The 21,678-nt window shown below is 46.6% G+C and overlaps 1 protein-coding gene across 1 annotated transcript in view; it reads left to right on the forward strand.

Moving 5' to 3' along the window:
• Positions 1-5,603: 5,603 nt before the first annotated feature.
• Positions 5,604-21,678, forward strand: part of CLIC4 (chloride intracellular channel 4) — a 28,626-nt gene continuing 12,551 nt past the window's right edge. The window contains exon 1 of the mRNA XM_027705972.1: positions 5,604-5,737. Within this exon, the coding sequence (XP_027561773.1) occupies positions 5,666-5,737 (72 nt within the window). The 5' untranslated portion in view covers positions 5,604-5,665. The remainder of the gene's footprint in view (positions 5,738-21,678) is intronic.

Raw genomic sequence — 21,678 nt, forward strand, 5'->3', positions numbered from 1 at the left:
CCTTGGACACTTCCAGGGATGGAGCAGCCACAGTTTCTCTGGGCAACCTGTGCCAGGGCCTCCCCACCCTCGCAGGGGAGAATATTTTCCTAATATCTGTGGGTTTGGATCAAGCCAGTCTGGGGATAAAGAGATTTGGGTGCTGGATTTGGGGTTTTGTGTTGGTGTTTTTTGTCTCTGATGTTGTCCTGCACCCCACAGAGATGATACACCGTCTCAGTGTCATTCCTGTAATTGGAGTGATCCCCTGCAGATCCATTTATGGGGGATGAAAGCTGGGAAGGAGCTGATGCTTCCCCTGCCTGTGCACTCACAAAGGAACCCCAGGACTGCCTTTGCACCCCCCCTTCCCTGGGGTCAGACAGAACCTGCAGACTATTAAACCCCCACATCAAACAGCGTCTCCTCCACTGAAGCTTCCTGACAGAAGCCAGTCCACAGTGTTGAAACCCAGCTGGGATCTAATGGACCGAGTTCATTAGGGCTCCCAGCAACTTCCAGGCTTTTCAGATGGTGGAAATTCAGCAAGAAACCTCGGTAGTGGCTTTTGATTGCTGCACTTCAGGGTGGCGTGGCTGATTTAACCACTTAATGAACCAGAGCCAGGCAAGCCTGGGATTGTCATTTTGGGAGAAGCAGGTTGTGTAGGGTTTTTTTCCTTAGCAAAATCACCTTATCAGTCCAGGTGTTTGAATCACCTGGAGACAAACCTTAAAAGAAAACAGCCAATACCTTAATTTATTTACTTTCAGGCAACTTCTATACATAAAGGTGGGGAAATAGAGATTTTAATCAGGGACAGGAAACTTTTTTTTTCTTTTTTTTTTTCCCCCAAATAACTTTTCAAACCAGAACTGCACTGGATTTTGGGTTTTTCTTGAAGGAACTTCTTGTTCGTGTGCATCTGCACAGTGAAGCAGGGACACCTTCCATCTGACTAGGTCTCTCAGAGCCCCATCCTTGGACACTTCCAGGGATGGGGCAGCCACAGTTTCTCTGGGCAGCCTGTGCCAGGGCCTCCCCACCCTTGCAGGGGAGAATGTTTTCCTATTTTGGGGATGTGTCCCAGGGAGGTTTCCCAGCACCCAGACTCGGCTCCCAGCTCCCTTCACAGCAGCTGAGGCTCCAACTCTGCCTCTTGGTCCTTTCCAGGTCGCTTTTTACAAAAGGGAGAAGCCAAAACCTTTGTTTGCTGGTGCTCACAGCAGAGAACAGGCCGGTATCTGGATTTGGAAAGTAGGGCAGTGAGAATCCCCGGCGAGGCGAGCAGAGCCTGGCAACAACCTCTGCTGAAAGGGCAGAGTCGGGCATTCAGTCCCTCCTGTTGTCTGGGTGGCCCTGAGAGCCGAGTTCCCTTTGCCTCTCCTTGGATGCCACCTCCAAACACAGGGAGGTGACGGGCAGTGAAACTTCCCCGGGGTTCCAGCGGCACTGAAGGGAGCGAGGTGAAAACTCTGCCTGTGTCAGCGTTCCCACAAACCTGCCCCCACGGTGCCTCTGTGGAGAGGACCCAAGGCAGCAGACCCAAACCTACAGACAATGCCTGCTTTGTCCACCTCCCTTCTCCTCGGGCGCCGTGAGATGCTGAGTCCAAACATTTAACCACAAAATGCATTAATTACCATCCAGCTCCCCCGGGTAAGGCCCATATGCCAGTAACCAGGGAAGGGGAAAAAAAAAAAAAGGCATGGAAAGTACATCGATTGTTAAATGACTCCGACTGCAATTACTGCCACTGAAAGTTCTTGATGAACATTTCCTAGAAACATTCAGTTCTCCAGCTTCTGTGCTTGGAGCGGCGTTAACTCGGACCGTGGAAAAGAGGAGTGACCCAGAAATTGTGGGATGAAGTCAACTTCCCACATAATGGCATGGGATGTGTCCTCTGCTCCTGTAATTCTGCCTCAACCCACAGCAGAGAGCTGTTTTCCACGGGTTTTTTTCACCCGTGGCAGATGTCAGGTCCAGTGGAACACGGTGTGTCCTCAGCTGCTCACTCCAGCTAATGCTGAAGTTTGGCATCCGCCCCGGATGGAAACGAGCTATCCAGGGACAGCTGCTTGGGAATTACAGCAAACTGCAAACAGTGACACCAGCAGAAGTTTGATTTCCCCCACACTGCCTGTAAATCTGGCGGGCTCACACCTTCCCTGCAGCTCCAAACCCAAACTCTGCTCTGAGCAGGGTAAGAAAACAGGAAGAAGCAGGAACAGAGTGGCCAAGGTGGCAGGTGATGGATGGAGCTGAAATCCCGCTCGGTGCCTGGATGGGGGAAGGAAATGGGAGCTCGTGGAGTTGCTCTGCTGAGGGGGCACCACCTCAGCAGAGCCTCTGGGACACTGGGACACTGGGACATGCCGTCCCCGGGCCTGCGGTCGCTCCAGGGAAGGACTTTGCAACATCCCAGCCCAGGATCCCGAATTAGCATTGGAATGAGAGTGCTGGTATTTTTAAACCCGGGTGTGTCATTCCTGCCTTTCTCTTAATAGGTGTCCGTGGGCAGGTTCTTCTCAGAGCCTCATCCAGCACTGCTTTAAGGAGCTCTGATGAACCCCAGGGTCAGGACAGGCTCTCACTTCCAGCTGGCACGGGATGGTCTGTGCCTTTCCAAACTTCCTCAGCACCTTTCTTCTCAATGCTCTTTCATTATGCTTAAAAGCCAGGATGTTCATACTGTGTTCCCACTGACCTGTGTGCTGAGCTCCTCCAGTGCCTGAAAAATTCCCTCCAGAAATAAAATCCCATTTTTGAGCCCCCGGGGTCAATGTGGCAGCGAATTCCACCCATGGAACAGCGAGGGCCAGGGCAGGAGAATGCCTGCTTTGATATCTTTAACATCTGATGCCTCCACTTTCAAAAGCACTTGGAAAGTTTGAGATGGAAAATCGCTGCAGAAAGGCCAAAAGTGCTGGAGAAGTGAAACAATAATACGTTGTTTTGCTGCTCTGCCAAATGGAAATGAACCTCCTCAATGCAGCATGAAATAATATCGAGGGAGTGACCCACTGAGCACAGGTGGGGGGCCAGAATTGCTTTGTTCTGACTCCCTGGCTTGGTGCAAATTTAGCTTTGAGTAAGTCACTTAACTTTCCTGACTCATTCCTCACCGCTGTTAAGGTGGGTGATACTCATTCCCCTATGGGTTGTTAGGAGGGCTGGAGGTTTGTTATGTAAAGCTTGGACAAATTAAGTCTAAGTATTATCAAAAGAAAAAAAAAATAAACCTTCCAGAATAGTATAAGCAGTGATTACTGACCTGGGAAAGAATCGAGAGCTTTCAGTGTTCAGAACTGTTCTGGGCATCGTTAAGGGTTTCCTTTGAATGGGGACTATGAGGGGGTTGATAGGTGGCAGCTAGAAACCAGGCAAACGCATCTAAAAGTGAAATAATTGAAAAGATATTAAACAAGAGCCAAGGCTGCTGCAGCTGGGTATAAACGAAATAAGCTATTAGCTGCTCTGCAAGAGAACAGCATGGGAGCGCTTTTGTTAGAGGAGAAATGCAGTGGTGGTGAGGGAAAAACAGCCCTGGCAGCTCCTTTGTAGGGCTGGTGAAACATAAAAAGGCCCCGAGCGCCTCACAGACCTCAAATTTGTTGCTCTACACCCACCTTTATGGGCGCTGTGGGAGAGCTGTTCCTTTGTGCTAAACCACTGCCTTTTCATGGGGAGGTGGGTCTGTGCTTCGGGGAGGCTTTGAAAGGGTTTAAACTTTTACAAAAGCCTGCGATTTTAAAACTTTTGGTGGAGGAGGAGGGTGAAGCAGAGAGGAAGGCTGCGGTGAGGAGTACCTGGCTCAGTGTTCCTTATCCTGGAAAAAGGACTCAGCTCCTGCCTTTCCCACCAGACAGAGGGTACAGCTTTCCCTGCCACGTGCTGCAATGGCCTCGCAATAAAAGCCCCTCGTTAAACCAGTTCCTGAGGCTACTGGGGGCACTTGGCCCAACTGGTGCAAATTTCTTAGCCTGCCATGCAGCAAGGAGAATGGAAAGCCCAAGATTGATGGATGAATGGATTGGATGTTTCTGCGACAATCCCATTTAAGGGAAACTTTTTTCCCTCCCTTCCATCCCACCCACGTTCCAAGGAAGGTGGGGGTGCCCTTTGTGGTACGGGCTGCAATTAATTAATGGGCAATTATGGAGGGAGGTTCCTGGCACGGTCCTGCCGTGCTCCCACATCGCTTTGGTTACGGTGACACGCCGATTTCCAGCTTAGACTGTCCCACCCCGTGAATCAGCGAGATTCCTTGGACTCTGTAAAACAAACAGAAACGAATATTCCACTGGCTCCCAGGGAGCCGAGGCTGTACAGGAGCTGCAGGAACGGGAATGAAAAGGACTTTGTCACATCATTGGCCCAGTCCTATGCTGCGGAGAGGGGCCGACAGCAGTTTTTCCTGCTCCGGATGAATTCAAGGGCATTCAAAGCTGATATTTGCGTAAAGACATCCGGTTATGCAGAACCGAGGGCAGCAAAACGCCCTGGAGAGTAGGAGGTTTTGTTATTACCAGCGAATCCTCCGTTGGTAACCATTCCATGTGGAGCCATTCCTGGCTGCAGGGATGGATTTGGGTACAAATTACAGGGAGGTTCATCCCAGCGCTGCGTCTCCAAGTCACTGCAGGGGATCCCACAGCCCCATCCTGCCCTGGGAACGGCTCTGCCCAGACGTTCAGGTGCAGCTGAGCTCAGACTATTAAAAGCAGAGTCTGGGCTCCCGATAAAAAAAGGAAGGACCGGGAGCGAGGGTGGAGGTGCCGGGGAATAAAAGCCGCTCTGTTCCCGCGGCCCGGGCTCCGCGAGGCGCGAAGCCGCATGGGGAAAATGTGATCCCAGGCCGTGCTATTTTGGTGAAAAGACTGGGGGGGGGAAAAAAAAAAAGCTCAGTTTCTTTTCGTCCCGATGTTTCAGCCAGTTCTCCCGCACAGATTTGCTGTCCGGCTCCTCAGCCCCTGACCTTAAGAGTGAGGGAAAAACCAGGCTGGAAACTCTGCTGCCTCTTGGAATGGATTTTCCCCGCAGCCAGGAAAGCAGCTGTTTGTGCTGCTCTGGCGTGGCGGGTCCATAAGTGGGGGAGTTTCTACATTTTACAGTTTTCCCTGAGGGGGAGGCGGGCTGAGGCGACGGTGGGGGGGAGAAACACACACACCCCGACCACCTCCCCGGCGCTGGCAGCGGCACCGTCAGGGCCGCTCCCAGACGTGAGGTCATCGGGCACCGCCGGGGGCGTCCCGAGCTGACAGGGAGGTGTCCCCGCCGCCATGAGGGCGAACAGTGGGGACCCCACGTCCCAGAGGGGAACCCCCGGCCCTGAGGGGACTCTGCGCCCGCCATGGCCGGCGGCGCCCCCTCAGCGATGCCCCCTCGGCGGGGCCACGCCCCTTCCAGACGACCACGCCCCTTTACAAGGAGGTCACGCCCCTTCAGCCCAGTCGCCCCAACAGCGCTCCCTCAGGGAGGCCCCGCCCCCTCGGGGAGGCCCCGCCCACCCCCGGCGCGGCCCCGGCGGGCTCCGGGCGCGGGGCGGGGCCGCCCTCAGTCGCGCGCAGGGCGGGCGAGGGGAGCGGAGCGGCGACGCCGTCCCGGCTGTGGCAGCAGCAGCAGCAGCGGCGGGCGAGGCGAAGGGAGGGCGGGGGCTGCAGGAGCGGCGGCAGCAGCGGAGATGGCGCTCTCCGTGCCGGTCAACGGGCTGAAGGAGAGCGACAAGGAGCCCGTCATCGAGCTCTTCGTCAAGGTACGGCCAAGGGAAGGGAAGGGAAGGAGCGGAGGGGAGGATGGGGGGGGGGGTCCCGTGTGGGCGCCGGGCGCGCGCGCGCTCCGACCGTTGGGCTCCGCCGCCCCCCCCCCTCCCCTCACCCCTCCGCTCTCCCGCCGCTTTCCCGCCCGGGGCGCTCCCAGTCCCCTCACGGCTTTCTGGGGACCCTCCGCCCAGCGCCCCTCTCTGAGCACCCCCCGAGGGCGCGGGGCTCCCCTGAGGCGCGCACAAAAGCGGGGAGCGAGCGAGAGGGAGGGAGGGAGGGCGTGTGCCCGGCGCCGGGAGCGGGGTGCGGGAGCCGCGGCTGAGTCAGTGCGCGCAGATGGGAGCGGGCGATAGCGCGGACCCGGCGAGGGGGCAAAAAAAAAAAAAAAGTCACTCCGGGAAAAGTGTCGTGCGTTTTGCTGGAAGATTCTTTGCCCGGCCCGTGCGTGGCAGGACCGCGGGCAGCGGCGGAGGGGGAGCGACAACCTCAGCTCGCCACAAAAGCATCGCCCCCCGCGGGGTCGTCGCCCGGCATTGTGTGCCCGGAACGCGGCAAAAAGGTGGCGAAAACACCGAGTTACTGCTCGCTCCCCGCCTAAGAAAGTCTACTTTTGTGTCGGAAACCGACCGCCAGTTTTTTATCCGAACCAGAAGAATGAGCATGTGTTGTACTGCCCTTATCTGGCAGAGATACCATATGGTATCTCCACATGTTTTGCATTCATTTGTTGCTGTATGATGCAATATTTTGCATCCTCCGGGGCTCTGGTGATGCTGCATCTTACTTTTGACTTCATATCAAAAGTGCACAGAGTAATTGGCGTTAATCTTCTCTTTCTGTGCTTAAACGCCCTTTAATGAAAAGCCTCTGTAGAAAAGTATTTAAATTCTTCAGATGAAGTTTCTTTCTGTTGCAGTGAGAAAATCGGAGATCTCTTCATCTGAGATCTTGGGAATTGCTTTGTATGAAAGCCACGATGACAAACATGGAAATTTCCAGCAGATTAGGTAGAGCTTTGAAAATAAATTATTCAATATAGATTTTATTTATACTCTAAAAGTGCCGAATTTTTCCCCCTTTCATAGTTTCAAATAGTGTCAAGAGGCAGTAGTGGGACCAAGGGAAAGCAGTGGAGGATTCTAGACCTGATTTTAGACAGAATATTTAGGCTGTTAGTGTAGAGGTTAGAATTTACAACTCCATCAATTAAGTTACAGATTACTTTGCATTATTTATAGCAGCACTACTTTAATATAACATGCCAACTTATCTGTCCTAAAGTTTGCTGGCTGATTTTTTCTTATTTTTAAACAACGTAGAGCAGTGATTGATGGCAGAAGGATTTGGGGGCAGGGGAAATAACCTTTGTGGGTGTGTTTAAAGAGAATATTTCATGCATGAGGAGTGGCATGGAAGAAGTTGTAAAAATAGTTGTGAGAAAGATGTGTTCATTCTGACTTAATCTGAATAAAGGTTGAGACTGTTGAAAGGGGATAATCAGTGGCATTTTTCTGTCCCTCTCACTTCTTTATTGGCACGGGTTTAAGAAGGCTAAATTTGGGATTGTCAGTGAGTTGTTTCTCCCTCAAGGAAACCTTTTCCCAGTGACTGCTGCACATTGTCTGCCTTTAGGACGAAGTTCAGGTTAAAAAAAGAAGTTATTCTTGTCTGCCCTCATGATGTTTAGGTAAAGGTTATTTCCCTGTAAAATCCTTCAGAGGAAGAACAAACCCCCCCCCGCCCCAGCAGACAGACCAAAATAGTTGTTTCACCTGGGTGTTGTTGCCTGTCCCACATCTTATTGAACCTGTTAAGCATTATCAGGGTAGTGTTTTTGTACAGCCTATAAAAGTCTTGTTTTCTGACTCATTTAGATGGTCACCTCAGCAAATGCAAGCAGAATATGGTTATTGAATGGAATGTCTGTCTAGGGGAGCAATAGATTTTGATTTAGTCATTTTTTCCCCTGTAAATGGGGAGCTCGGTGTCTGCTGCAGTTTTTCACCTGGTTGTGGCTGCAATGTAGAAAAAAAAATAAATCTGAATTTACTGAGTGTTTCTCGACGTAGCCGAGCACTTTTCAGGCAGTGTCTGGGCTCTTGGTTCTCCCTGTGCACTGTCGGGCAGCGAAGCTCTTCAGGCAGAGGTAGTGGAAAGGCTTCTTGACCAAAATCCAGCTCTCTGCCAAACGCCCGCGGCCCAAGGGCGGTAACTGTATGACCTGAGCACAAAGGATTGTAGCAGCCCAGACTAAGATGAAACAAAGGTACGGATTAAAGCTTGAGAAACAAACCTGTGAAGCAGGAGAGAAAGGGTTTGGCTCCGAGCCCAAGACGTTGGGTTTGAACCTCATTAAATTGTGATCAGTAACAAAATAGGACGGGCACAGCACGGGGAGGAGCACACGCATAGCTGGGTTTCAGTTATGAATAACTACGTGGGGCTGTTTGTCACCAGCAAAGCGATTTCTTTTTCTCGCAAGACAATGTATCAATCTGCTGTAACTTGTATTTTCATAGTCTGTGGTGATAACGACCCTCAGAATTAGGGTGCTTAGGTAGGAAAATATGTTACAGCGCTGAAAGGGAGGTGATTGATCTGTTCCTTGGCCTCACAATGAGTAGTTTCAGCAGTTTTTCATTACAGAGCCGGTGGGCTGCCTGTGGTCTCTTTTAGACCAGCTGTAAATATTTTTCAAGTCTTTTCTCCTGAGAGCTGATTAGGAGAAACCAGTGATGTATCTGATTTCATTTAGTTTCCTTGTATGTCTCCATGTTTTATTCATGAGGGAGGCCCACTTCCATTGTCTAACAGGAATATTTTTCTCTGCCCTAGTGGCATTTCAGAGTAGTGAAGGCTGCATTGTGGTGAGTGTGCTCACAGAAACTTGAGCACTGTGATCTGAACACAGCTTGTGTAGGTCACTTGGAATAATAGCTGCAGTTCAGTTGATCGTGTGTGGAATTTTATTGTAAATAAAAAGCGTGGTGGACTGACCTGGTCAAATAGAACAGGGAAGTCACAGGACAGAGTTACAAAACTCCTCGTGCAGCTCCTTCAGGGGAGTGTGCAGAGGACATGGGGATGGAGCTGCTGAAAGCCCGGCCTTGGTGTTGTGGAGGGCAGTCAGGGATTGCATCCTCCTGTAAATAGCGAGGTGAAGACACGCGGGGTCAACGAGTTCAGTGTTAAAGGCAGAAAACAAGACTCAACAAACAAGGATTTCACAGTCTACTGGCACGAGATGGGTCAGAGAAGATGTAGGTAACTGTTGAGGAAGGTGCTCTCCTCTCCCCTGGGTGATGTGTGTGTACTTGCAAATTAATTAGACCTCGGATTTCTGGCAGCTTTCAAATGTCATTGCGAAACTGGGCACCTGCTTTGAAAATCAGATAGTGTCTACTATTTGTTTACCTGTGAACTGTACTCTCAGGAGAAAAAAACCCTGCTATTTCACATTTCATAAATACCCCACTCTGAAACACTCCCAGTGACTGTAAGAGAAGCTTGTCTACATTTTTGTATATCTGAATTAAACAGAGATTTGGCAGGTGAACTGTTTGTCTTCCGGGACCTGGCTCTGTTTTGTTCAGCTCAGGAAGGGGATGTGTGGATCCTGCATCTCCAGCAGCAGCTGGATGTGAGCTCAGGGCTGGGCTTTGCCTGGATTCAGGTCTGCCTTTGTCTCACTCTGCTCATTCCCTTACGTAAGCTCTGATGTGTCAGTCTGGGGCCCTATAGCTGCTGTATGTTGGTTTATAACAAACCATCCCATGATCTTGTTTGTCATCAGGTTTCTTTCCCTTTTTCCCCCTACAATGGAGCTGTACAGTTTAAAGGCACGTTGATACAAGGAAATAACAGGACTGGAGACATGCAACATTGCTTCTCAGAGATAGCCTTGGCAAGGCTGTTGCTTGATAATCTTATTAGATAAGTCTCCTCCTTACGTAGCAGATCATCCTTTGGAGGGTTTGATGTAATAACCTCAGCACCTGAGAACCTCCTCAGCCTGCCTTTGATATGTGTCTGGTATAGACAGCAAAGTCTTATTTCTTGTGAGCAAACACTGGGGTGTTGTAAAGGAGCCCTTTATAAACTGAGGGGTAACCATCTTGTGTCCTGTGCTCAGTGCCCAGCAAACTGTATTCCTTTAAACTCTGCTTGGGGAAGTTCTCACAGCCACAAACATCCTCAGCTTTCTGATTGGAATCCGATTGCTCAGACAGAAACTGGTGCACTTGGTACAGCCTTGTTAAAAGTACAGAGATGGTCTCAAGTGTAAATGTTAATTTTTTTGCAAAACATTGGTATGTAAGCTTAAAGCCTGATAGCAATCATTTCCAAAGGGATTACACAGATGAGTTAACTTTCCTTCAGTCTGGAATTGCTTCTGAGCACACTGCAGCAGTAATGGTTGTATTCCCTGGGATCCATCCTCCCCTTTCCAATGATTAACATCTACACAGCTCTCATTGTCAAGAGAACTTGTGTTTTACTTTGCAGCTGAAATAAGTCTTAAACACTTAGTGCACTTTTCCTCCTTTTCCCCTCAAAGGAGTCTGAAAGCTGCCTGAGTTGCCTAATTCCAGCTCCTGGCCCTTGGCAGGCTGTGGATCATCCTGGGCTGTGCAGTCATGGGCAGTGGTGCTTGTGAGTCACTCACTCCGTGCTTCAGACAAGTGCTCTGTGCCACAGATGCATTCTTGGAACACAGATACTGCTATAAAAGACAAATCTGTCCTCAGTTTTCCCAGCTGGGGTTTCTCAGGGTGTGTATTGAAGGCTTGAAGGGGAAGGAAGAGCCTGTGTGTCAGAGCACTTGGTGTGGGACAAACTTTAGGGCCTGGGTGCTGTCGAAAGTCGGGGGATCTGAGCCCTGTCCTGATGCTTTTGTGTGTCAGTCAGGAACTGGGGGTGTGAGCAGGGAGGGATCCACAGAGCAGGGGAGACCTCACTGAACACCAGCATTCCTGTGAGAATGTGTGAGGAGAATGAGAATCCTCCTAAAGAGAACCTTGTGTTTAGGTAGAGATAGATGATTGTTGAGAAGTAACAGGGAGATATGAGGAACACTTACATAAACTGGGTTTCACTGGTAGGAAGTGGGTGGGAGGCCTGGGCCAGTATTAGCATCCTAAGAAGTTAGTAATCATCACCCTCCCAGCCTGAAGTGACTCAGTGTCCCTGGCTACTCCTTCTCCTGACCTCATCTTGTGGACGGAAAGGGAGTTCTTGATGTGAGCAGTAAGACTGTCTTCAGTTGAATAGAGTGAGCAGGGAAGTGATTGGTTCTGAAGCTGGACTTGGGAATTTTTGAAGGCTGAGTTGTCCCTTACAGAAATCTGTGTTTGGAAGAATCTAATTTGGGAATTCCTTGAACTTCTAGCTAAACAGTAAGCTATGTACTCTGGGAAGTGACTTTTGGACTCTGAGGGTTGATTTTTAAAAGTGTTCATTAGCTAAAAGGGACAAGAAAAGCCCTGGACTGTTATTTTCTCACCAGTGTGTGTTCAGATTCTCTTTAAACGAGGCATTTGTTGTGATGTGACAAACACAAGGCCTGCACGCTTTTATAGCAGTGCCTACACCAATTCCAAGTTCTGGCTGGGCTGGACATACCACTTAAAAATCCACAAGAACTACTTTTAAGACTGGATAATTGTACTTGTCAGTAATTGGATTTGTTGCCTTTTCTTGGGAGATGTTCTCTTTTTCCCTGTAACTGAGCAGTGGAATTCTCTAAAGCCTTAACTGGACAGCGTGGGAGAAAACAAGGTGGTTTTTGTTTGCCAGTGCAGACACTGAGTTTGTCTAAGACAACGAGATTTAATTAAGGTGGTGGTTGGTTGCAAATTGACGGTCCATGGAAAAATAATTTACATCTGTATTTGTCATCCATCTAATTTGATTTTTATCTTCAAAGTTCTTTGTAAATAACCCATAACAAACAGCTTATTGTCCTAATCAGGTTTGGGTTTTTTTCCTCCATATTCTTCAGTGTGGAATAATACAGTTTCACTCTTAAAAGAGGTGCTAGGTGCTCATTTGTAGTATTAAGTGTTTGTGCATATTTTAACAGTTAAACACCCAAACCCAGAATGATTGTCTTCATGAGAGTTTAAACAAAGGTTTATTTAGAATACTTTTCCCCTAGAAAAAGATAACAGTTAATTTTTTTAAACTTGTTTTGAGTAGTTGGAGTTTTTAATTCAAGTCAAACACATTTGTGGCACAATCTGATTTTTAGGGCTCTGAATGCTGTGTTTGTTTATGCTACAGTGAAAAACAAGCTAAATTCTATTAATTACAAATGTCTTTGTGTGTGAGTTCTCTGAGGGTTCAAACTTATTCCTTGTATTGTTGGCCAGACAAAGGGCAAGGAACTTACACGAGGAAAGGAAATGACTTCGTTCTGAACACTGAATGTCCATATTAGGTATAAACTAAATATAGGAGTGTAATCCAGGAGTGAAGTCATATCTGTATATTTTCATGGGAAGAGCTAATGGGATCAGTCAGAGCTACTGGAGCAGCTTCAGGCTTTTTTGGCTCTGTTGAAACATTACTATTTTGGCTGGAGTTTGCTGCCGTGTACTTTGGGGAGCTGCTTTGCTGAAATAAAGGAAATAGTTTTTAATGTGGTTTTATCTAAAAATAAAATCAAAGCAGAGCATCAGTACATTTCTGTAGCCTTTCAGAGGGATGTATTAGCCACCCTGGTGAGACATGCTGTCCTGGAGCTTCAGGAGATAAGGCAAAATGTCCCAGAGGAGGAAGTTGTGCTCTGGAACAGCAGAACTGGGATCTCATCTCCCAGGGGATGTGGAATTCGGGCAGGGAGGTGCCTTTCAGTCACTGAGTTTCACGTTGGTTGCTTGTGTTGTAGAGAGATCAAACCTTCCTCAAACCCTTCGTCCTGCAGCTGCTCTAAAGCAAAAATTCCAACCCCAGTTTTGGTCTTTGATAACATTTTTCCTTCCAGAGCTTTGGAATGTGCTGTTAGCAGGGAACAGGCTCAAAACTGCACTGATTTTTGAGGGACTTTGGAGAATCTGGGCAAGTTCTTTATTCCTTGGTGCACTCCTCTGTGGACGTTGCTGTTTGCAGTGGGATTTGGAGGCAGTTGTGGTTTTTAGCTGTATTCCTGATTTTACCAGCACATCGAAGCTCCCAGATGGTGACTTTTAGGCTGACATTTTGGACTTGAAGCTCCTCTGGGCTCTCCTGCTCCTCTCTGCTCACCTTCCCTCTGTAAATTAGGTTATAAAATACCCCAAACACAGTTCTTTGTTTTTCCGACCTGCAGAAGTGACGTAAATTCAAAGGTTTATTTGAAAAACTCTTAAATGCCAAAGATACAAATTTTAATTGTCTTCTGAGCCCCAGTGACAATGTTTGCAGTTCTTTGCTATAATTTTGATGCTTTGTTATTTGGTGGGGGGGTAGATTTTGAAGTAGGTCTCTTGGGCTGTAGCCAAAGCACACACTGTGCTTCATTAACGAATTTAAGAAATCTGGGGGGAGAGAGAGAATCATCGTCACATAAAATGCCCATTCCAGGGTTATATGCTGGATACCCAAAAACAAGTTTCAGGCATTATAAAAGAAACCCTTAGTCCTGGATAGTTAATTGTCTGTCTCCAGTTCCCTGCTAGAATATGGCAAGAATGTGTCAAGCTGTTACACAGCAAATTTTAGTCAGTGTAGCCCTGTTGATCATATAGAGATTTGTTACAACATGATCTCTCTGTTAAAGGGGCAGCAGAGGTTCCAGGCTTCTGCCATTGGGAATAATTTAATTTTCCTGGGCCAGGTCAGGAAGTGTCCTGTGTGTGTCTGTCCTCAGTAATCCCAGGGGTTTGTGTTCATATCGTTAAGCTTATTTCTCCACTGAAGAAAATGGTGGTTAGTATTTAATGCAGGTTTTGGTTCTGACTCTTCATCTGATTCTCCCAAAGGATGAACACAGGATCATTTCTGTTCTCCAAAGGACTAGAAGTGCTTAATTAATTAATTTCTGCTGAGTTGTGAACTTACTTTAGTACATCATGGAGACCCCACAGCTTTTTCCAAAAGCTTTTCAGTGAGAATTGGGTAGCAATGAATGAAAGTTGCAGGGAAGTGTGTGAGACAAGTCTGCTAATTATTTTGTCAGGAGCAGCATCACAGGGCTAAAAATACCATCGTCCCAAAATGGCCAGTTGCTGTTCCAGTTAAATGTCTGACACAGTGGGGGCTTATCAGAAAGGTAATAACTTAAGAGGCTGCTTGAATGGGCTGATAAACATTCCTTTCCCTGGTGGAATTGCCAGATCTCAAGTAAATGCAGGGACTTCAGTTAATTTTTTTTTTTTAAGCTTGTTGAGTTTAAAGGAATTTCAGCTGATGTGGAACTTGGTGCACAGAGGTGATGGAGCTCCTGAGGGGACAGGGGTAACTCAGGTTGGTTTTCCCCAGGGTGGTGTTGATGTCAATCAGCTTATGGGAAATATAGACTAATTATCCTGGAGATTTTGTGTTTTAGGGAATTCCAGATATGAGCACTGATCTTCTGCTTTTTCTTATCTATTTTTCCTATGTTTTTCTTGAAGCCCTGGCTCTTTGAGGTAGCAGTGATGGCCTCAGTTCAATATTGTAACTCTTTAAATTTGGGGGGGTGAGTGCAGGTTGTGATTTGAGAGTTTTTAAGTCTAACTTGATATGGTGTTAACTTGATACAGTATTCCCGTTTAAAAGTCAAATAAAGGGGTTACACTGATCATGTGAAGATAAGACTGAGAGATACAGGTGCTGGAAGCTTAATTTGGAGCTCTCTGAGGGCAGCTGTGCAGTTTGGAAGGGAATGTTCCCTCTCTTCCTGAAAGACATTTTCATGGTTTTAGATGGCACATAATGAGGGATTTGCTTATTTTGTCACTTTTTTTTAATGAGAAAAGTTACCTTTTTCATAAAGATGTTGGGGAAACACATTGGAGTTCAGTTATAGTGGCAGTAAGAGAACAAGATCACACAGAAAAGACCCAGGAGTGGTGCTGTGGGCTCACCCACTGCCAACACACCAGGGACAAAGGTGATTTTGAAGTAACTGATATGAGGGGCCAAACTGCTGCCCTTTGAGGGGAGGAGAAAGGTGTTGGATGTTTTATGTAAAATCTTTTTAAGGTTGTGAAAGAATTACAGGAGTTAGCTTGCTTGTCAGAGACCTTAATAGTGTGAATAATCTTCTTAATGGTTGCTTAAATCTTATTTTGCTCTCAGACTGAATCTTTAGTGACTTTTTAACTTACTTTAGCAGTAAATGTGTACAATAGGTCCCAAAGTGCTTAAGAAAAGCTGTGCTGTGGTATCAGCTGGAACATTGAGGGAACAACAGCCTGAAGCTGTCTGGAGACTTGCCTTTGCTCCTGTATCTTTTGAAGAGGTTGACATGGAGCTTTAAATGTGCCACGGTTTTTTCTCTATTAAGAAAAACTTTTAGAGGAGAGTTGATTCCTAAACATGACAAATGTCAGCTGTTAATGAGCACTTGGAACTGATAGAGTGTGTTAGATATTGAGCAGCCCTGCCAGATGGGAATTCTAGTGGAGAGATGAGGTCAAGAAAAAACAACTCAAGGGGAAATATTTAAAATCTTCATTATTCTGAGCTCTTTGTGTGTGGACTTTTTTCCTTTACCTTTACAAGGTGGTTCACACTCTTCAGCTGGGACCCACCCCACGACTCTTGGACACCTCTGCCTGTGTGGCTCATGGCCTGGGACATCCTGTTGGGCAAGGGCTGTGGAGTGGGTGGTTTCCAGGCCTTTTTCATTCACCTTTCATGTGCACGTGCTGATAGCAGCTTGCACTGGCTAATTATTAAAGCAAGAGGATGTTTTCACCACATTTATGGAATGTTTATTGCTGGAACACTCCTTGGTGTGTCTGGTGGGAGAAGAACAAACATGCTGGCGGGAGTTGTCCAAGGTTGCTCTTGGGTTTGTGCTGGCAGGACTGTCTTGTTGAGGTGTTTGGATAGCACAGAGCCTGAGATTGTGTTTACTTCCATTAATTCACGCTTATGATACCTTTAAATTGTCTATTTTAACGTGGTTTTTCAGTGCTCTGTTTTACACTTACAGGACAACTGAGTTTGAAAGGAAAATCCCATGGCTCAGGTTTCTGCACACAATCTTTGCAGGTTGAGGTTGGAGTTCCTTGCTCACTGTCAGTGCTATGAGGGCAATGAAAATGAGTGTTTTAAGTTCCTGTCTGTGGTTTCCAGTACCAGTAATGAAACGTTTGATCTGTATTACACATGCCACGAAGGTCCTTCTGATACTCTGAATCTTTTGCAGGATGTGGTTTTGGGGTTCTGACCTTTCCCGGTTCTGTTTATCAGGCCAGGAAACTTCTTGAAGCTGTCAGCAGTCTCAGCCCTGTTTGCTGTACTGTGCCACTCTTGTGTGTTGAAGTGTCCCTTCCATGTTTGATGTGCTTGGTGGCACAAGGAACCTCTCCAAGGGAAAGGCTTTCCCATGGAAGTTGTGGCACCAGCTGTGCCCTGTCCTGGAGAGGCAGAGGGGGAGCTGAGAGGGAAGGCGAGTGACAGGCGGAAGCGTGGGCTTGTCATCCCTCGGGATTAAGCTGGTTGGACCGGATTTAGTGGCACCACCATTCAGGGCCTGAGTCTCCCTTGCTCCCTGACCTGTTCCTGCTGTGAAAACACAAACCAGCTCCTTCCTCAAACCACAGACCTGAGAGGGTGAGCAGGGATTGAACAGACCCTCCTGCGCTCCTGGTCTCTCCCCTCGCTGCCTTGTGACCTGTTTTATTATTTGACTGATGCTTCATCAATATTTGGGACACATGGACCCTCTCAGATATGGTTTGGTTTGCACAGAACATCCCAGAGCTCATCCATCCCCTGCCTGAGCAGCCACGTGGAGCAGCTGGAACAGCAGCTCCCCAGGGAGGTGTTTGTTTGCTGTGCCATCCAACACTGGCACATCCTTCTGTGGGTGTCACTCTTTACATCTTATCTGAAAACCCCTCAATGAGCAGCACAGAATCCTGTTTATTCAGCTTGGCAGAGGCTGCAAGGATTTGGACAGACAGCACCAACCCCTTTTCAGTATTTCATGTGTGGAACATCAAACCACTCCTTTCTGTATTCTCTGTTCCTTTATCTCAGGAGTTTTGAATTGCTGCAGGTTTTTCACTTGAATCACTTTGTTACCTTAAACCATTTCCTCTCAAAACAGTAATCCTTATAGGATTATTATTAATTACTCAGTTTTTGAATGAGCTTACTGCTCATTAAACATGCAAGGCTGATTGTTATCTGCTGGTTTGAGGCCATGGGTTTGCATCACTCTGGTTTGCTCATGTAGTTTTCCCAACAGGTTTTTTTATTATTGTTAAAACTGAGGCATATTTCAAGATTTTTGAGTTCTAAATTTGAATATCCCCTCTCATTTATTTGTCTTTTCCCCAATCTGTTTATTAGTTGGAACATTATTCTTCTAGACTTTGCAGAGGGCAGATTTCTTACCTGGGAGAGTGGGGACTTCCTTGGTGGGGTAATCAAATGGCTCCAGTAGTTGTCTCTGGTGAAAAGCATTCTATGAGATACATCTAAAATGTTTCCCCCCCCCCTTTTCATCCAAACTTTATTTTTTACCACTTCTTGTGTGACAGTTCTGGGAGAGATTCCCTTGATAGTTTTGGATAAACGAGGAAATGGTCTTGAAGTGCTCTGCCCTTTTGTTTTATTTTCCTTACATTGCTCTGTATTACATTGCTCACAGATGCACTTTGACTTTACTGTTATTTCTGCAGTCATTTGATCCAGTTTGGGAAGCTTTTAGAGGGTGCCTTTTCCCCTGTTGCTCTTTGAAACAGTTTTGCAGGCCCTTGAGGCCGAAGATGTCTGAATTCTGGTTTGCTCTCGAGGCTCTCAGGTCTGTACTGCACAATAAGGGCTTTGTGTCCCTTTGTGTTTCTTTGCTTGTCAATCTTCCATAAACTCCAGCACCACCTTGGTAAAGTAAATCCAGGCAGGTTCTTGTGTTAGGAGTCAGGTTAATTTTTATGCAGCTGCAAAGACAAACATTTCACAATATAAATGGATTTTTTTTTCTTCACTTAGCTTGTTTAGCCACTTAAACGGATGTATTTTTACTTGTACTCTCTGGGGTTTTGTTTTTTGGTTTTGTTTTTTTTTTTTTTGGAAAAACAACCTCATTTGAATGAAATCACTGCTCCAGGGGAAGAGAAAGGGAGGAGGTGACTTCCTGGGCTGGATCAGCTCAGCTCAGACTTCCAGACAGTGGGATAAGTAGATTTTTTTTCTGTTTTTTTCCCTTTCCAAGTCTCTGGCTCTCTTCCCTGGGCTGAGCTGCCTGGCATTGGGAGTTGCCAGTACTTCTACTGTGGCTGTGATAAACCAGGGTGACGTCTCAGTGAGCAGACTGGTTTGTTTTACTGCCTTGTAACTCCCTCCTTCTTATTGGAACTGACTTTCTTATTTAAGTTTCCTTAAAAAGCAGCTTTGTTTGTTTATCATGTGACACTGGGGGGTGAGTGGCTGCTGTGTTTTTGCTCAGCTCCTTCTGTGCCACATCTTACCATTAACGAGGTCAGGTTTGCACCCTTTGTGGAAGTTTTTTAATTACAGGCAGCTTGTAGAGGGTAACACACAAGGTAAAACACCGTGTTTGCTTCCTTTTTTCTGTCTGATCCTAATCCCTGCTGGTGAAAACCTGACAGAGAAACACAGATACGTGATGAAGTTCTTGAATGTATATCCTTCAGTGGGCAATGGCAGAACTGGAAAAATTAGCCTAATTGTGGGCAGGTTGGCATTATTTAGTGATCAAGATTTTTAGACTGGTTTTAGAAGGAATTTGAAATAAAATCTCAAAGCTTCTCAGTATAGAATGAGCATAACCTTGTTGAATTGACAATACTCTAGGCTGACATTAGTGTAAAGAAGTCAATGTTTAATATTTACTCTGATGGTGATGAGGATTAGACACTGAAGATATCCTGGAATATTATGGCCTGGATTAAAAAAGACAAGGCCATGACAACTTTCTGCCTTCTAGTAATGGGCTCAAGCACAATTGTTACATGATTAACCCCCTGCACCACAAGTTGTGTAGAATTCCAGGATATTGAAAGGTTTAGAGTTCACTGCCAGCACAGCTCTGTTCTAGTGGAGAAAATGAGAGTCTTGCAGAACCATCCCCCAGCCTGGTGAGCCTGTGGAGAGGATCCTGAGGGATCCTGAAGGTCCAAGTGCTGTGTCCCAGCACGGAGCTGCTCCGGCTGAGGGGCTGCAGCAAACACAGGACAGAAAACGGGCCTCTCAGGCAAACAGTTACATAGCAGAATTCCTTGGCTCAAGAGCACTGGAGCCAAAAGTTTCTTGGCATTCTGAGTGCATTCCTTTTCCAGTGTGTGCTCAGAATAACTTGGGACTTTTTGGAGCAGAAGTGGGACAAACGTTTGACTGGAGACAGAGGCTGCGCTCGGTTCTGCTGCTCAGCTGCAGCTTTGAAAGTGCAGCAGGTTTTGTTCGTGGCACTGGGTGTTATTGGGCTATAATCCTTTATTTCTGAGTCAAATCATCCAAAAAGCCTGTCTTGCCTAAACAAAAGCAGATGCTCTTCGTTGTTTGTTAATTTTGAATGTTAAACTTGCATTGGGAGAGAAGGAAAGTTTGGGAACAAGTTGACTCTGCAGCATAAATGCATTTGACCTTTTTTGGTCCTCACTGGCCACTTTGACTTTGGCTGAGGAGGATGGACCTGAATGAAAGCCACAGCTCAGTGCTGTGCCTGAATTTTTAAACACTTTTCCGTTCAGTTCAGTGATTTTAAAGTAGCTTTGCTTTGGGTTCCAGTGAGGTAAAGCTCAATGGGATGGGGGCATCCGGCCTGTGCTGTTACTGTGGTGTAACCTCAGGGACTTTGCTCTGAGTAGCTTGGTTGAAGTTGCCATAAAACTTGAAGATTGAGATAATTTTTCAATCAAAGAACTGTTTCTGCTTCAAAATGTGAATTAGCCTGGGCACTACAAAGTGTATATTTTCCTTAGATGGGATGAAGTGTTGTCTTTTTTTCAAAGGTAGATAAGATCTTACACGTGGCAAAAAAAAAAAGGTAGATGAGTATAAATCTATAATTTACCTGTAGGAAATGTCTGTTCAGTGTAAACACAGCAATGTAACTGTGGTGGGAATTGCTGAAATGCACCCTGCTATCTGCAGGACAGCAGTGTGGTTAATTATTAACATCCATAAAGCACAGCTGGTGGACATGGAGTGCAGAGTGAAGTCATTCCTCGTGGAAGTGTCTGCTGAGGTGGGAACACACAAATCCATGGAGCTGGAATCCTTACAACAGCTACACCCACCTGTTGTGAGGTGTGGGCTGAGCTTGTGTAGAGCAGAGTGCCCAAAGTGATTCTGTTTTATCCTTTCTGAGATGCTTTTGGAGTTTGTTCTCCTGAACATGAGAAGTCTCATGGCAGCTTTTAAGACAATCATTAATCTACTACAAGTTTGATGCTTTACTTTCCAAAGATAAAGGAGGCAATTAGTAATTTATGGCAGAAAGACAACTTCCTTTTTCTTTCCAGTCTTCATTAATGACACTGATAAAGGTTTGAAGGAAAACAGCTCTGTTTGTTGTCCACAACAAAGTATGGGAAGGAGAGTCAGAGCTGACAGGAGGGACACTTGTAGAAATGAGTCCATAAGCTGCAGGAACATAAATGAGTTTGAATCCTCATGCCCTGGTATTTATTGACAACTATTAAAGTAGACTCAGCCTCATCTGCAAAGGCAACATGAGTTTTCAAAAAAAATAAAAGCTTTCTGAATTTAAGACAGTTTCATTGAAAAACTTAATGTTTTCCTGGTCTTTGAAAATCCTGCTGTTGCTCTTAATTTACAAAGTCTTTCTTCATTCTCCCCACTGTGATGATGAAAGAATTGGCCAGGTTTTGAGAGTCGTGCTCATTAAAATTACTCTTGGAAGGACTCTAATAACAATGAGCAAAATCCATTGAAACTCATCTGATATAAAGTACATGTTAAGATCTGACATATGTGGCTGCTTTAAGTACTGAGCCAGCTTTCTCTTCAGAGGATTGAATTTTATAACAAGATTTGAGGTTTCCAGCGCCTGATTCTTGCCCACTGCAAACTCAGATTTTCCAGCTCAGCAATACATCCCTCGTTGTCAGAGCAATCATGAGATCCATGCCATCACTGCCTGCCCTGGGGGGCTGCTGCTGCTGTCCAATGGACCTTTGTTGTGGCAGGACAAAGACTTATTGATGAATTGTCTATAAAAAATTGGGTTTGGAATATTACTTAATTGTCAGTGAAGTCTCTATGTACTCACAGTTATGTCTTTCCTCCCAACACCTGCAGTCCAATAAAGGTTCTCAGTTCCTGGGTGTGCAGTTGGCTCCCTGGAGCACTGCACTGGGACTGACAGGAGCAGGGAACTGGAAGAGGACTCCAGTGAATTAGCAATGCCTTGGAGAAGAGGGAAAAAAGGATAATAAAGAGCAAAGAACAATATTGGTGTTGGGAAACTGCCATCCAAAGGTGTGGCTGCTCAGAGGAAGATGTTGGATCATCTTCAGTGAGAGAGAGCTTGTGTTGACTGAAATATTGTCTGGGCACATTTCATGAGGACACGACAAGTAAATGGGTTACTTGGCTTCATAAAAGTGCAGATTTCAGTTGCTGTTTGGTTTGCCTTTAACTAAAACCCTTCAGTGACTATGAGCATGTGGAGATGGCCCCGTTCTCCCCCCTGATCCCTGCTGGGTTCTCCCCCCTGATCCCTGCTGGGTTCTCCCCCCTGATCCCTGCCGGGTTCTCCCCCTGATCCCTGCCGGGTTCTCCCATCTCCTGATCCCTGCCGGGTTCT

Source organism: Neopelma chrysocephalum, unplaced genomic scaffold (genome assembly GCF_003984885.1).
Source record: "Neopelma chrysocephalum unplaced genomic scaffold, ASM398488v2 Primary Assembly neopelma1_361, whole genome shotgun sequence".
In the NCBI taxonomy this organism is placed as follows: Eukaryota; Metazoa; Chordata; class Aves; order Passeriformes; family Pipridae; genus Neopelma; species Neopelma chrysocephalum.